Source organism: Somniosus microcephalus, chromosome 1, assembly GCF_052327205.1.
Source record: "Somniosus microcephalus isolate GS21.2 chromosome 1, FLI_Smic_1.0, whole genome shotgun sequence".
In the NCBI taxonomy this organism is placed as follows: Eukaryota; Metazoa; Chordata; class Chondrichthyes; order Squaliformes; family Somniosidae; genus Somniosus; species Somniosus microcephalus.
The window spans coordinates 304,312,692-304,330,203 of NC_140987.1; the positions used below are offsets into that span (position 1 = coordinate 304,312,692).

At 47.1% G+C, this 17,512-nt stretch overlaps 1 protein-coding gene across 1 annotated transcript in view; it reads right to left on the reverse strand.

Annotated features, from left to right (window-relative positions):
* mpdz (multiple PDZ domain crumbs cell polarity complex component) overlaps positions 1-17,512 on the reverse strand; it is a 399,568-nt gene that overhangs the window by 76,666 nt on the left and 305,390 nt on the right. Inside the window, exons 38-39 of the mRNA XM_085986223.1 lie at positions 5,087-5,161; positions 956-1,136 (exon numbers count right to left, since the gene is read on the reverse strand). Of these exons, the coding sequence (XP_085842349.1) occupies positions 956-1,136; positions 5,087-5,161 (256 nt within the window). The remainder of the gene's footprint in view (positions 1-955; positions 1,137-5,086; positions 5,162-17,512) is intronic.

The window sequence follows — 17,512 nt, forward strand, 5'->3', positions numbered from 1 at the left end:
GTGTTGAGCTGTGTGAGGTTAAGAGAGGGCGTAGGCTGGAGCGTGGAGCTCCAAAATGGCAGCATTGGCGTCAAATCAGCGTTACACACTGATTGACGTCATGATCTGCCTGCTCTGCATGCTGCCACCAGCTGTTAGGTGTGCATGGCAAACCCTTTAACAAATATGTCAGAAGCGTACGTGCGCATTGTGGATGGCATTTTGGTACTTTAAGAGACCTCATAGTGCCCAAAAAATGGGCGCTAGAGAGTCCAATTTCACCTCCCTCCTCTTCCCGTTACAGGGCACAACAACATACAAAGAAAAACATAATTGTGGTTGCAGAAGATATGACTATCAGTACAACAGGGAAGCTCAAAACAGGTAAAAAGATTTTTAGAACTGCACTGAGGCTGCAGCACAATCTCAAGGTTTGGACAACAAATCATTCAAGTCTTTTCTTAATACTTCTGTCATCAACACCTTTGGTCTGTTACAGCCTTCTCATCGACTCTCAATCTGTACTCATTCTATGCATAAAAGAGTTCTGTATAGATCCTGAAGATTTCATTAGACTTTAGTCCGTATAATGGAAAGCTTTGGCTCTAAGCACTGAGAGAACTTCTTTGTAGAATGATTGTTTATGACTGAAAAATAACAACTTGTATTTATATAGCGTCTTTAACATAATAAAAGTCCCAAGGTGCTTCACAGAAGTGTTATCAGACAATATTTGACACCGAGCACATAAGGAGATATTAGGTCAGGTGACCAAAAGTTTGGTCAAAGAGGCAGGTTTTAAGAAGAATCCTGAAGGAGGAAAGAGAGGTAGAGATGTTTAGGGTGGGAATTCCAGAGCTTTGGGCCTCGGCAGTTGAAGGCACAGCCACCAATGAAGGGGCAAAGGAAACTGGGGATGCACAAGAGACAAGATAACATGGACCACAAGTTATGAGTACCTAAGTTTGTTACTTACCTTTATTGCTGGGATCTAGATCAGGTGCGACAGTAATATTGTGTACCGAAGGAGGCTGAATGCTTTTAAAATCTACTGAAGCAGTGGCAGCAGGTGGTGTCTGAGACTGCTGCACACTCACATCATCCGAACTGATGGTTAGTTTCACTGTATTCTTTGCTTTCTTCAGCAAACTTATAACCTAGGAAAGTCCCAGCAATGTATTAATGCTCAAATGTAACTAATTTAAATGAATTGATCAACAATTAGCTCTCAAATCCTTGTAATAAATGCTGTGCATTGAAAATACCATGTGATTACAAGCTTATAATATGTACAGTACTGAGTTATTTCATAGTACAGGAAACTTTGTGTTATCCGGAGGCTAACTGTCCGGAATGCTCGAGCCACCGGCAAAAATCAGGAGCCGTTTTCGTTAGGTTTTTTTTCTTCTCGTTGCTTTTTTCCTCAACAGTCAAGCTCTGCAAGGTCTGCTGAAGCTGTTGCTAAGCTACAGAGATGCTTGGACTGTTTAGAAGCTGGCAACAGGGTTTGTTGACAGATACGGAGCTCAAAAGCTTCCGTATCTTTCAACATTAGCGCTGGTGTGTCCAGCAGTTTTAAGGGAATGGCAACAGCTCGGTCCCGTCGGTGCCGGATAGCACAAAGTTTCCTGTAATCAATTGTGGATTATCGTACAAGTTTAAAGCAATTACATTATAATCATTAATAATCCTTCAATGTGGCTGTCATCACATGCCTACATAGAGTGCACTGCTGTCACCCATCATAACATCTGCTGTAAGCAAAATTAATCAGCTCAAAGCAGAATACAGTCATGAGATGGTGGTACATAAAATCAAACAAAAAGAACACAGTGATTTCAAGAATGCAATTTGATCTTGGAGTTTAGATGGTGGTTATAAACTACACTGGTTTCTCTGAAATAGTAAAACAGAAACATGTAGAAATGTACAGCAGGTTAGTTCAGTCAGCATCGGAAAGAGAAAGGCAGGTTACTGTTTAGGTGTGGCTCTTCATCAGAATAGCTAATATTTCTCTTTAAAATCTGATTACTGTATGTTTAATGAGGTCATTGCCTTGTAATCATTTGCAGATATTCATTGTTAAGAATATATACTTAGAACTTGTGAACACCAAACATCTAGCAAAATACTGAAATAAGTTCCCGCCTACTTCTGGTTTTAACAGAGGCAGGACAGGGGGCAGGCAACCAACCTGCTCGTAGGAGGCGGGTTGGTCACTTAAATATTATGAGGCTGCGTGCCTCAGAATTAACCAGCATTTTAAATTTAACGCTGGCCAGTCGGGTTTCCCAGGCCTCGGGAAACCTGGCATCTAAAGGGAGGTGAGGACTGCTGGATGCAGGAGGTTAAGTGCCTTTCCACTACCTGCTGGGTCCAGTTTACTGCTTCACCTATCCCCCACAATTGGACACCCCACTGACTCTTCTGATCTCCCCCTCCACCTTGACCCTCCCGCTCTCCCCTCTGCTCCAGATCCCGATCTTCCCCCGATCTCCCCTCTGTCCTCCGATTGCTCGTCTGCTTTTGGCCCTGATATTTCCCCGATCCTGCCCTCCGATCTCCCCTCTGGCCTCCAATATTCCCCCCAACCCTCTCTGGCCTTTCCGATCTCCCCATCCCTCCTCTCCGCAGCTGCGGCCTGGTGCCGAAAGTCTACCCGCCCAACAACCAGCCAGCCTCTCAATTTGGCTGGCTGCAGCCAGAAAATGAATCAGGTCCTGTCGTTAAGTTTGGCAGGACCCGAGGGAAATCTGCTCTTCCGGGTTACCCAACCGCAATATTGCCCCCTTGCACCTACCCCGCCTCAGAGATTAGATCAGGGTCAATATCTCCAGGCATATTTTTCCTTTTTTTGTAGATGAAACATATGAATTAGTTGGCTGGAACAAAACAAAAGCTGGTAACCTTTAATGGCTCTCACGCAGTTAACAAGCCATTTAAATGACACACTTTGGTAATCCAAATGTTGAGTGCATATTATGTGTGTGAAATAACAGAGGCAACTTCAAAATAAACATTTTGGCCAAGGTGGCCTGCGTGTGCCTGCGAACTGCGTATGGAGAAAGGGCAGGACATATTTTGGCGCAGTAGGAAGGCTCTGAAACATACTGAGAAGGCAACAGTATGGAAATACGTTAGGGTGACCATATGCCCCCGTTTTCTGGGTACAGTCCCCAGATGCGGTACTGTGTCCCCGGTTCAGGAAACTTGGTCCCGAATACACGCGGGTTCAAATCAGGAGCCACGTGACACTGAGCTGTCCTGCGGTCGGTCAATAAAGTGGGCGGGCTGTGCGCCGAGGCAGGTTCCGATTGGTGGAAGGAATGTCAATCTCCTGTTTTCAACCAGTAGAAGGGGTGGACTCACTGAGGGACTTTAATTTATGCAGAGATCGTGCACACCACCAACCCACCCCACCCCCACCCCCACCGAATCCCCAAATAGACCTGTGAAATTCGGTTGATGAGAAATCGGGTCCGGAGCCAAAATGTCCAAGTAATGGGGTCTGCTGGTAATCGGACTAATGAGTGGGAGCTGGAGTCCCGGGAGCCGGATCAGAGTACGCGCTGCGGCCTCGGATAGTGTGGGTGAGTGTCGGGCTGTGGGGAGGGGGAGGAGCCGGTGATTGCGGCCGGCAGATGATGCGAACAGTGACCGCATTATTCAGGTGGAAAATTCTGGCGCTGCTCTTTGCAGATTCAGTTTGCATCAAATTAACAAAATGTTTTGCCTCGCTACGCTACGCAATCTATATTTTCCATCCTGGCTACTTTGCTGTGCTCCCACCCTGTGTGTCCCTGGATTCGGTTTAGAAAATATGGTCACCCTAAAATATGTCAAAGAATGTGGACTCCATGTGCTCTACCGTGAGGAGTAAGAGAAGAGATGCACAGGAAGCTATCAGAAGCAGGGGGGAAATGCAGAGTTTATGACTTAACAAAAAGGAAAAATATTACTGTAAAGCGGCAGCATAGGAGACATAAGGAGATAAAGGAGGTGGAGTTGTTAAAGATATTTTCAAAATATTTAAGGCTGTGCACGTAAAAGTTGCAAGGTTATGTAAATTGTATTATATACATGCTATATGATTGCAAGATAAATGTACTGCAAGATTTTTCAATGGCCAAATAACCCTGAACTAACCCAGTTTGCTCTTGTGTTAAAGAGGAAATGTTGCATATAATAGAACAGAGTGGAACAGGTGATGGATGCTATCACAGGAATTTTTTTTACTGAATACGAGAGAATAGTAGATTTATTCAAGAGGGAGGCTTTGGAAGGCCTTGGCACTGCAGATGTTGGAGGAATACATGGAACAACTGGTTATGTGCTGTATTCATCATAACCTAGAAATTGCACTGTGCAGTATTTTATTCTAAACACACTGATGCCGCCATTTAAATAGTGGACCAGGTAATTTCATGTGTTAAATATTTGTCTAATATTGCACATATTTTCTAGATTGATAGCTTTAATGATTTGCATGCAACCTAGGATCCATACACACTGACTGTAAATAAGCATATAACTAATAGAAAAATCCTACTAAAGGGGGATTTTATCAATTGAATATAAGCTGCGAATGCAGACTAGAATCTGAGCTGATATATGTAATGCATGACTGCTTTATAAGCAGTGCGTTAGGGATGTCATGAGAGGTAACTCACATCTCAACCAGCTAATGGCAAATGACCCAGACAGCATACTGAAAATGGAATTAGTGGCTCCCTTGGGCAACAATAATCATAATGTAATTAAATTTGATATGGTCTTGGATAAATCAATACTGCAAACCAACACTCAGATACACTACGTTAAAAGAGCCAAATTCAAGAGATGAACAGAAATAATTTAATACTCGAGGAAATCTCAGTTGATAATAAATGCAATGCCTGTGGAACAGTTATTTTTCCAGCTGAAGCCCTTCAGTGGTGTGCCAGAAATTTCCCTTTACCAACCTATTCGTCAAGATACAAAATTAATTGGTGCCTAAGCAAGACCTTCTTTGAATAAATATTCACATTAGATGGGGACTTATTAATTAATGCAATGTAGAGAAGTAACTACATTATATAACAGGTAAAATGCAATATTAAACAGATACCTTTTCTACAGGTTGGCCCACAACAGGTTCATCACCCACTGCCAAAATACGATCCCCAACCTTAACCCTTCCATCCTGTGAAAACAAGAATCTATTAGTCATTGATTAATAAATCTGTACCTGTCCTCACAGTAAAAGACACAAAAAAATACCAGAAATAGTGGGGAACCAAGGGTCTAATGAGAATGAAGAACTTAAAGTAATTGATATTAGTACAGAAAAAGTACTGGAGAAATTAATGAGGCTGAAAGCCGACAAATCCCTGGACCTGATGGCCTACATCCTAGGGTTCTAAATTAAGTGGTTGCAGAGATAGTGGATACATTGGTTGTGATCTTCCAAAATTCCCTAGATTCTGGAACGGTCCCAGTGGATTGGAAGGTAGCAAATGTAACCCCGCTACAGGAGGGAGAGAGAAAACAGGCCAGTTAACCTGACATCAATCGTCGGGAAATGCTGGAATCCATTATTAAGGATGTGGTAACAGGGCACTTAGAAAATCATAGTATGATTAAGCAGAGTCAACATGGTTTTATGAAAGGGAAATCGTGTTTAACAAATTTATTGTGGACGTAACTAGCAGGGTGGATAAAGGGGAAATGTAAGAAGTCACACAACACCAGGTTATAGTCCAACAGCTTTATTTGAAATCACAAGCTTTCGGAGCGCTGCTCCTTCTTCAGGTGAAGAAGGAGCAGCGCTCCGAAAGCTTGTGATTTCAAATAAAGCTGTTGGACTATAACCTGGTGTTGTGTGACTTCTTACATTTGTCCACCCCAGTCCAACTCCGGCATCTCCACACCATGGATAAAGGGGAACCACTGGATGTAGTATATTTGGATTTCCAAAAGGCATTTGATAAGATGCCATACGAAAAGTTGTTACACAAGATAAGGGCTCATCGGCTTGGGTGTAACATATTAGCATGGATAAAGGATTGGTTAATGGACAGAAAACAGAGAGCAGGAATAAACAGGTCATTTTCAGGTTGGCAGGCTGTTGCGAGTGGGGTGCCGCAAGGATCAGTGCTGGGGCCTCAGCTAATTACAATCAATATTTAAGACTTAAATGAAAGGACCAAGTGTAATGTATCCAAGTTTGCTGATGATACAAAGCTAGGTGGGAAAGTAAGCTGTGAGGAGGACACAAAGGGGGGAAATTCGGTGTCGCCCTGTTTGGGGTGCAATTATTGGCCGGGTGCAAAGTTTACCGCCTGCCGCTAATTATCGCCTCCGACTGCAAACTTGGCTTCTACCGGCCTGGAGGCGTGTGGAGCGCTAAATCAGGTGCTACAGCCGAGGAGCGAGGCACTACCACAGAGCGCTGGCGAAGCTCATGTGATGTCTGTCAGCAATGGAACACAGACACACTGGCGCTGGCCAGTTCTTAAAGGGGAGGGTTGGTCTTGCTCTCCATCCACACCCTGCTCATTGCAGCCTTGAATCTCGGCCTGGAGAGACCTGTACATCAAATCTGCTGGAAAGAACAATGGGGAGGCCCAGGGAAAGAGCTCAGACTGCAGCCCCCATATTCTGTTCTAAATCGATGCAAGGAAGATCAAATCAAAATGAACCTACAAAGTGCTGCTCAGTGCCCAAAACTCCTTCACACAGCGTTGAATCTCTCCAGAAGTCTCTCTCTCTCAGAATGCATGGTGCAAAAATGTCACCGACAAAAAAAGGCAGGAAGCGGTCGCCTTTAAATAGCGCTTCCCCAGTCCCTTCTCGACTGCAAAATGCTCCCCTCAACCTGTCGTTGCTAGCGGCAGGCGGTAAGACAGGGGGCGCGCCTCAATATCCGGTCCGGGCCTCAATATCCGGTCCGGGTGGCTGCACATTCGACTGACGTCACGATCTGCGGGCACAGGAGATCGTGGCGGTAGTGTTTAGTGCCACCGCAACATGTCTGGTCAATTTCGTGAGCGGCGCAAACATCGCCGCGCCTGGGCGCTAGTTGCTAGGGTGCTAACGGGAGGTGCAAAGCAACCAAATTTTTCCCCCAAAGAGTCTGCAAAGGGATATAGATAGGTTAAGTGAGTGGGCAAGAAGGTGGCAGATGGCGTATAATATGGGGAAATGTGAGGTTATTCACTTTGGCAGGAAGAATAGAAAAACAGAATTTTTTCAAATGGTGAGAAACTATTAAATGTTGATGTACAGAGGGATTGGGTGTCCTTGTACAGGAAACACAGAAAGTTAACATGCAGGTACAGCAAGCAATTAGGAAGGCAAATGGTATGTTGGCCTTTATTACAAGGGGGTTGGAGTACCAGAGTAAGGAAGTCTTGCTGCAATTGTACAGGGCTTTGGTGAGGCCACACCTGGAGTACGGTGTAGAATTTTGCTCTCCGTACCCAAGGAAGGATATACTTGCCTTAGAGGGGGTGCAATGCAGGTTCACTAGATTAATTCTTGGGTTGAGAGGGTTGTACTATGAGGAGAGATTGTGTAGAATGGGCCTATACTCCAATTCCAATTCCAATTCAAATGCTTTATTGGCATGAAAGTTTACAGAGAACCATATTGCCAAAGCTTACATAGCAAAAAGGTACAGTTTTCCAACATTCTGGAGTTTAGAAGAATGAGAGGTGATCTCATTGAAACATACAAGATTCTGAAGGGGATTGACAGGGTAGATGCTGAGAGGCTTTTTCCCCTGGCTGGAGAGTCCTGAACTAGGGGGCATGGTCTCAGATAAGGGGTCAGCCATTTAGGCATGAGATGAGGAGAAATTTCTTCACTCAGAGGGTTGTGAATTTTTGGAATTCTCTATCCAAAAGGTCTGTGGATGCTGAATCGTTGAGTATATTCAAGGCTGAGATTGATAAATTTTGACTCTAGGGGAATCAAGGGATATGGGAATTGGGCGGGAAAGTGGAGTTGAGGTCAAAGTTCAGCCATGATCTTATTGAATGGTGGAGCAGGCTCAAGGGTCCTATTTCTTATAGAATCATATAAAGTTACAGCACGGAAGGAGGCCATTTCGGCCCATCATGTCCGCGCCGGCCAACAAAGACCTGTCCAGCCTAATCCCACTCCCCAACTCTTGGTCCGTAGCCCTGCAGGTTAGAGCAGCCCAAGTGCACATCCAAATACTTTTTAAATGTGGTTAGGGTTCCTGCCTCTACCACCCTTTCAGGTAGTGAGTTCCAGACCCCCACAACCCTCTGCGTGAAGAAATTTCCCCTCTAAACCTTCCACCAATTACTTTAAATCTGTGCCCCCTGGTTTTTGACCCCCTCTGCTAAGGGAAATAGGTCCTTTCTATCCACTTTGGCCCGTATTTTCCGACCACAGGCCGAGGTCTGCGATCTGGAAAAATCGGCGCCCTTACCCGAGGGTTCCTGGGACGCGCACAATTCCGATGCTGGGCATCTCCAAACTGCCGGTGTGCCGGGCCCACGTATCCCAGAGGCGCAGGTAGTTCGCAATGTCCCTGGGATCATGTGGGCCATGGGGAGCCAATCACAGAAGGGAATCTCCCTTCATACATTTGACAAGAAGACCTGTCAAATATATGAATGGAGATCACCCCCAAAACATAGTAAAACTTTAAATAAATTAAAAATCACATTTTTAAAATGATTTGAAAGTACAGGAAACTTTGGTTTATCCGGAGGTTGTATGTCCGGAAACCTCGATCTACCGGCAGTTTTGTTAGGTTTTTTTTCTTCTCGTGGCTTTGTTTTCAACAGTCAGTCTCTGGAAAGTCTCTCTGAAGCTGTTGCTAAGCTACAGAGACGCTTCCAAGGTAAGTGCCGACTGTTTACAAGCTGTTGCTAAGCAACAGTGTTTGTTGTCAGATACGGAGATGAAAACCTCTGTATGCTTCAACATTAACTTTGTATGTCCAGCAGTTTTGATAGATCGGCAACAGCTCAGTCCCGTCGGTGCCGGATATAACAAAGTTTCCTGTACAATAAATTAACTATTTTAAACAAAACTTTAAATTTTTCAAAAAAAAAGTTTTTTTTACGGGGCTAAAAATAAACTTACCTTTTTTTAAAAAAAAAGTATTTTTAAATGATGAATCAGTGGAAATTTAAAAAAAAAACTTTTTTCAACTCTTATCCTGGTAAAAGCAGGCCTTACGCCTGCTTTTAACAGGCGCAAGAATTGTAAGGGTTTTCTGCGGGCGGAGGGTCTCCAAAAAGCGGAACTCTCCGCCCGTAAAGGCTCTTCTCCATGGCAGCCAGAGGATCTGTCAAGAGCTTTCTTGACAGATCGGAAATGCCAGTTTCCAGCGCATGCGCAGTGTATGCCTGAAACCGGCATTTCCGATGTCCCTATGGGTGGGTACACAGCGTGTACCCACCCGTAGGGATTGGAATATCCGGCCCTTTAACTATGCCCCTCATCATTTTATACACCTCAATAAGGTCTCCCCTCAGCCTCCTCTGTTCCAAGGAAAACAGACCCAGCCTATCCAGTCTCCGGCACCACACCTAAAGCCAGAGTGGATTGAAAAATGATGGTCAGGGCCTCTGCTATTTCCTCTTTTGCATCGCTTAACAGCCTGGAATACATTTCATCCGGGCCTGGGGATTTATTCACTTTTAAAGCTGCTAAACCCCATAATACTTCCTCACTCACTATGTTTGTTTCATCCAATATTTCACACTCCCTCCCCCTGACAGCAATGTCTGCTTTGTCCCTCTCCTTTGTGAAAACAGACGCAAAGGCCTCGATTTTAACTCAGCTGCGGGCTATTGGCGTGTTCCCCGAATTTCGTGTTTCCCACACGACTCTAAATGGATGTGGGAGATTGATGCAATTTTAACTCAATTGGCCAATTGATTTCCAATGTGTGGGAAGCCTTTCCAAATGGGTTTTTCATGACTGAAAGTCCCCTCCGATGACATCATCATTGCTGCTGCATTTAAGGTCCACAGCAAGCCTTGCTTCTTCTGCAGACTGCCAAGCTTTCTCCATTTGATGGCACAGGAACCTGCAGGAACAATGGCCAGCGGGAGGCCAAGAGCAGCTCCTAAGTTTGACGAGGCAGCACTACAGGCATTGGTGGATGGGGCTAGGGCCCACAGGGAGGTCCTGTTCCCTTTATCAAGGAGCAAGAGGCCTCCCAGTCAGACCAAGGCTGTGTGGATACAGGTGGCTGGGGAGGTCAACTCCTTGGGGGTCACATGGCACACCTGGATGCAGCACAGGAAAAGATTCCATGACCTTCAATGCACTGGAAAAGTAAGTATGAAGTTCCCATCACCCTCAATCTGATTCCCATTGCCTTTCCTCACCAGCACTCAGCTTTAGCAATCTCTTCCTCCACATCCCACTTGACACTCACATCCATGCACCCTTACCCATTCCCTCTCTCTCTATGCTCACAATCAAATAACTATTCCACCATGCAGCCCTCACACTCCCTATCACTCTGATGCTTTGAACACAACTGACAACACACAGGGAGGGCCCTTGGTCTTGCAACCTTACTCCATCTTTGACTCCTTCCAAGTATCTATGCTATGCAATCTCTACACTCACTCCTTCATTCTCACTCAACCTCCACTTGTCTCCCTCATTGCAGGAAAAGAGAGCTCACAATAAAAGGGAAAGAGCCAGGACAGGAGGAGGCCCAACATCATTAGCCCAGCTCACCCCCTGGGAGGAAGCCGTCCTGGAAATTGTCGGGGTTGAAAAAGATGCACACGTTGGGGACGGACAGACGGGTGCATCACAGCAAGCTGGTGACAGAATAGTATTCCATCTCTCTTATTGACATTGCATGAGTCGCTGATAATGATTCTGAAGCTATAACAGATGGACTTATGATCATCTGCAATATGTAATGTGCATATAACCTTGACCTCACATCTCTAACTCTTTCCTTTACTCCCCCACAGAACCATCGAGAGTCCCCATCCCCACTGTCCAGAAGGAAGAGCCTGAGCTTCCAGACTCCTCAGAGGAAGCTGCAACCTCTGAGGGCTCAGCGTCAGCAGAAATAAGCGCACCCAGCACCAGCGCAGACACTCACACCTCGGTGGGACCTTCGGGACATAGAGTAGTGTTGTCACCTGGTGTATCACAGCTCACAAGTGAGCATCAGCAGATTGTGGAGACAGGGACAACAGTGGAGAGTCCTCGTCGGAGGGCGCAGGACTCTGCCAGCTCGGCTCAGCTGCATGTCGACCCTCTGCCACTGGGTCCATCCATAAGATCAGAGGTGATGGAACTCCATGCACACATGCAGGAGTCTCTGGCAGGTTTTGTCTCTAGGGTCGATGCGAGTGTGGAGCGAATGGAGGAGTCCATAGCGAACATGAGCAGAGCCTTTGTGGAGTCATTGGCGCATGAACGTATCAACACGGAAAGGATGGCTACCTACGTGGAAATGATTGCTGCCTCCATGGTAAGGCTGGCTACAGTAGAGGAGAGGAGGGCTACGGCCATGGAGGAGGTTAGTCGCCAGGGTATGGAAAACATGGTGAGTGTTCAGAATAGAATGACATTTCGAGGAGCGGTGGGCATCTATTAAACATAGAAACCAGACCTTCATGGAAGTCCTTCTGAGTAGGACTGCCATTGCAGATACGGGTCCCCATGGCCCCCGATGTGCAGCAAGGTGCTCTCCAGCCACTTGCAGGCGTGGAGGGGGAGCTGACCCATGAAAGGGAGGTCGGTGGCAGACCTCAAGGAAGTGGGGAATAACAGAAAATGCTGGAAAAACTCAGCAGGCCAGGCAACATCCGTGGAGAGAAAATAGAGTCAACGTTTCGGGTGAACCCTTTGTCAAGACTAAAGAAGCACAGGAAATGAAATAGATTAAGAGGCCAGGCTGGGAGAGAACAAAAGAGGAGAGACATTAAGAGGTATTCAAAACGAGACGAGATGGTGATAGGACTAGTGGAGACAAAAGACGGCTCTAGATCAGGTGTGAAATGCACTGGCAGAATGGGAGACAGCTGCCATGTGGGAGAGAGAAAAAAAAGGGGGGGGGGGAAGGCCAAAACAAAGGTGTGGATAAAAAATGTAAGTAAAAATGTTCTCTCCACGGATGTTGCCTGGCCTGCTGAGTTTTTCCAACATTTTCTGTTGTTATTTCGGATTTCCAGCATCTGCAGTACTTTGTTATCAAGGAAGTGGGGGTTCCTCTCCAGGCACACTCACTTCCATGCCACTGCAGAGCCCTCGGTCAGAGCCCCACCGGAGTCCACACCCAAGTGAGATAGACGTTTCAACCCCTGCACAGCCTCAGGAGCAGCAGACTATTGACGAGCCCGCACAGGCTCGCCACCCCAGAGGATGCCCACCAAAGGTTTCGAGACAGGAGCAGCAGGAAAGTGAGCAAGGGGCCTCCACATCTGCTGAAGCCACAGGGGAACCATGACGTAGGAGCACGCGTAAGAGGAAAATAAAGCACAAGTAGTCACAAGGGTAGTCACTTAGGTGAAATGTTATGTATTGTTAAAAAAAAGCCATCAGATGAATTCTGTCAATAAAAAGTCTGATGGCTACTGCTGTATTTGTGGCGTGTGTCATTTCGCGAATGGGACTTTCACATTGAGGGCTTAGGATTACTTGCAATTGTCAGTATGCTGGACAAATAGCTAGGAATCCTCAGGGTCTTGGCCATTGTCGATGCTCAGGTAAGAAGCTGCGAGGCAAAAGTGCTTGATTGGCTAGGCTAAGCAAATCTGGCCAGGATGAGTGCGTTCCTTGCATCCCGGGCAGCAATGTTCTGGCGTAATGCTGCCGCTGGTTGTTGGTCCTCTGCAGGATGGTCGTTTTCGCCCTCCTCCTCCTCCTCATCATCATCTGAGGAGGGTGTGTGAGGAGCCACTTGGTCCTCAGGAATCTGCAAGCCATGACGCTGTGCCATGTTGTGAAGTGCACAGCAAACCACAACGATTCTGGAGACACTGGCTGCTGAGTACTGTAGGGCTCTACCTGATCTATCCAGGCATCTGAAGTGCATCTTCAGCAAACCGATGGTTTGCTCGATAATGGATCTGGAGTTGTAGCGCTCCTCAGCTTCGTTGGCTGGCCTCAACGGCGTCATTAGCCAAGTCCTCAGGGGATAGCCCGTGTCTCCAAGTAACCATCCGTGAAGTTGGTCTGGTGGCCTGAATAGCGGAGGCAGACTAGACTGGCGCAGCATGAAGGAGTCATGGCAACTGCCAGGGTACATGGCACAAACATGCAAAATCTCCTTCTTGTGGTCACACACTAGCTGAACATTAAGGGAGTGGAAGCCCTTGCGGTTGACAAAAATACCTGGATTGCGATGGGGTGCCCTAAGGGCCACATGTGTGCAGTCAATGACGCCCTGCACCCTTGGAAAGTCTGCCAGATGAGCTAATCCAACCGCTTGCGCCGTCACACTTGCGCGATCCTTGGTGCAATGGATGTGATTGTGCGCGAGGGCATCGGTTACCTGAGTGATGCAAATGTGTGCGGCCGCCTGGGAAATGTCTGCTGATGATCCCTGGAATGAGCCTGAGGCAAAAAAAGTTGAGTGCGGTGGTGACTTTTGTAGTGTATGTACCTTTAAGGGAGGACTACTTTTACAGCTCCTGTATACTGTAATACCGGCAGTGACCACCCCTGTATATAAGCCTTGAGCATGCCTCTGTACTGCCAGTCTTGAGACTACCCTACTCCAGTAAACACCTGTTGATTGTTAAGTTACAGCCTCCGTGTAGTTATTGGAAAACATCATAGTCTAAGAATCACGGATCCAACAGTGGCGACGAGGTCGATTCGAATCTACCTGCAACTCTGCATTTCCCTTCAAGGATTCGCTCCGGGAGGGCGGTGGAAGAAAGTCGAGGCCAGAAGCACGGGCGTCGACCACGAGCAACCGCCCAGTCGTCCGGCAGAGAGTGAACATCGCAGGGGAGGCTGTTGAGAGTCGGGCTTGGTTCCCCAGCCACGACGATCCAGCAACAGGCTGGCAACAGGTACAACGCAGACCCTTCCCGGACAGCGGCGGCTGGAGCCGACCGACGGCAGAGAAAAAGCCAAGCAGCGTCGACGGGGTAAGAGAGAGGGTGAAGTGCACAGGGCGCAGCTGGGGGTTGAAAACCGAGCGGCGTCGAGGAAAAACAAAAACAGAGAGAGAGAGGGTAAAGCAGCAGCCGGGTTCAGGACCGAGCGGCGGAAACGGGAAAGGCGCACAGGAGAACGCGCAGAGCACTGCAAGGGCTCAAGGGCTGAACAGCGTCCGCGGGGAGAAGGGAGAGCGCGGGAGACGCCATTGAGCCGCGGAGAAGGGAGAGCGCGGGAGATGCCATTTTTAGAAGCTGCAGCGGAGAAGAAGGGCGAGCGCGGGAGACGCCATTTTTGACAGTTAAATCACACCCAGGGATGCCGAAGAGTGGCAGTATCTCTGCGTTCGACAATGAAGTCGAAGATTGGGAGACATATGTGGAACGCATTGAGGTGTACTGCAGGGCGAATGAAGTGCCAGATGCTAGGAAAGCACTGGTTTTGTTAAATTCCATGGGTGCAAAAACTTATGGCTTACTGCGAAACCTAATAACCCCAGAGAAGCCCGTGGATAAGAATTTCGGAAGCATAGTAGAAATCCTACAGGACCACTTAAACCCCACACCGCTGCTGATAGCAGAAAGATTTAAGTTCCACAAAAGGAACCAGCATAAAGATGAAAGTAATGCTGAGTACTTAACGGAACTGCGCAAGCTATCGAAACACTGCCAGTCTGGAGTGGGACTAGCAGATACGTTAAGGGACAAGTTTGTGTGTGGGCTTCAAAGTGAAGGAACCCAGAAACGGCTTCTATCAGAAAAGGATCTTATGCTGGACAAGGCTTTCAGCCTGGCAGTATCATACGAAGCAGCCGCAAGGGGCGCTGCAGAGATACAACGGAGACCGCAAGAATATGGCACCAATGAAATGTCATATGGAGCAGGGAAGTGTTATCGCTGCGGCAGAACAACACACGACCAGAAGGATTGTTGGTTCAAGGACCAAGTGTGCAGACTGTGTGGAAAAGCAGGACACATAGCAAGAGTCTGTAGGTCAGGGAAAAAAGCCAACAGCAAGAAATCTCCACAGGAGAAGTACAAAAAGGTACATAAGGTGATGGACAGTAGTTCAGACAAACAGAAAAGTGATACAGACTCCGGAAGCAAGGAGCTGGGTTGTCTGATACTACATAAGGTAACCAAAATGGAGGATCACCAGACTATCTGGGTCACACTCAAGATAGACGGAGTCCAAGTGAAAATGGAATTGGACACAGGATCAGCCCTAACAGTCATAAACCAAAGGGAGTACAAGCGGCTATTTTCACATATACCATTGAAAGCTACAGAGATTGTCTTGAAGACGTACACGGGGCAAAAAGTCTACCCCAAAGGAAAAATAAGGGTGAAAGTGATATACAAAGGCCAGGAAATACCTAAAATGGACCTATATGTATTGCCAGATGGAGGACCACCACTACTAGGACGTGAATGGATCCGGAAGATACAATTAGATTGACATTCCATACAGGCACTGAAGGTTGAGGCCAAAAAGGATGACGACGTCACACCTGGACGGCTGTCAAAAATGCTAACTGACGCAAAAGAAGTGTTCCAGGAGGGACTCGGAACACTAAAAGGCATAACAGCAACGATTAAAATAGAGGAAAATGCAAGCCCAAAGTTTCTTAAGGCCAGATCAGTGCCTTATGCGATCCGACCAGCCGTCGAAGCAGAGCTGGAAGGGTTGGAACGTTCAGGAGTACTGTCCAAAGTAGACTGGAGCGAGTGGGCTACACCCATCGTTTCTGTAATGAAGAGGTCATTGAGTAATACGCCTGGGGAACCAAAGAAGGTCCGCATCTGTGGGGATTTTAAGGTGACAGTGAACCAAGTCCTTCACACGGTACAATATCCGCTTCCACGGATTGAGGATATTTTCGCCTCACTATCTGGAGGTAAACGCTTCACCAAAATTGATCTAGCCCAGGCGTACTTGCAAATGGAGGTAGAAGAAGCCTCGAAACAATACCTCACGATCAACACTCATAAACGTCTCTACCAATAAAACCGGCTGGTGTTCGGGGTAGCATCGGCTCCGGCTATTTGGCAAAGGGCGATGGATCAACTCCTGCAAGGGATTCCAGGGACCCAGTGTTATTTGGACGACATCCTGGTCACGGGCGAAAATGACAGTGATCACCTCGCCAACCTGGAGAAGGTGCTCACTAGATTAAAGGAATATGGGCTACGAGCTAATCGCCACAAGTGCGAGTTTTTCCAGAAGCAGATCTCGTATTGTGGCCACGTTATTGATGAAGAGGGGTTACATAAGTCCCCTGAAAAGATTGAGGCAGTAATCAAGGCTCCAGCACCGGAAAATGTGTCACAACTGAGGTCGTTCCTCGGGCTGGTGAACTACTACCATAAGTTCTTACCAAATTTGTCTACAGTATTACACCCACTGAACACCCCACTGCAAACGGGGGTACCATGGAAGTGGAATGACGAACGTAAATGAGCTTTCCAGAAGTGCAAAGAATTGATCACATCAAAAGAGGTGTTGGCCCATTTCAACCCAGCATTACCAATTCGTTTGGCATGTGATGCATCACCCTATGGTATTGGAGCGGTGCTGTCGCACAAATTCCCAGACGGGTTGGAGAGGAAAGTAGCCTTTGCGTCTTGGTCACTAACCTCAGCCGAGCGCAACTACGCCCAGATTGACAGGGAGGCCCTCAGCCTAGTATGGGAAGTAAAAAAATTCAACCACTATCTGCAGGGCAGAAGTTCACCTTGCTGACTGACCACCAACCACTTGTCTCCATCTTTAATCCAAAGGGGGGCGTTCCGGTGATGACTGCACAACGGTTACAAAGATGGTCCCTTTTTCTAGGGGCGAACCAATATGAAATAGAATATAAAGGCACGAAACAGCCTGGAAACGCTGATGAGCTATCACGCCTGCCACTGCCTACTGTGGAGGAAGCACCAGCAGTGGACCCTATCGAGATATTTTATTCGTCAATAATTGAACGATTGCCAGTAACGAACGCGGATATAGAGATCCGCAATGATCCGACACTGTCTCGGGTATATGATTTGACGGTGAGGGGATGGCCAACACATGGCGACTCACTGTTGCCAGCATTCTCATCCAGAAGAGAACAGCTGTCAGTATGCCAGGGGACAGTGATGTGTGGATCCCGAGTGGTAATTCCACCCAAGTTAAGGGAGAGAGTGCTAAATGAGCTTCACGAAGGTCATCTGGGAGGGGTGAAAATGAAAAGCCTTGCTAGGGCTTGTGTGTGGTGGCCGGGGATCTATCAACAAATCGAGGACCTAACCAAGAGCTGCTCAGGATACCAGAAGGTCCAAAATGCACCACCACATGCCCCTCTGCACCCATGGGAGTGGCCCTCCTCTCCATGGCAACGGGTGCATATTGATTTTGCTGGTCCATTCATGGACTCAATGTTCTT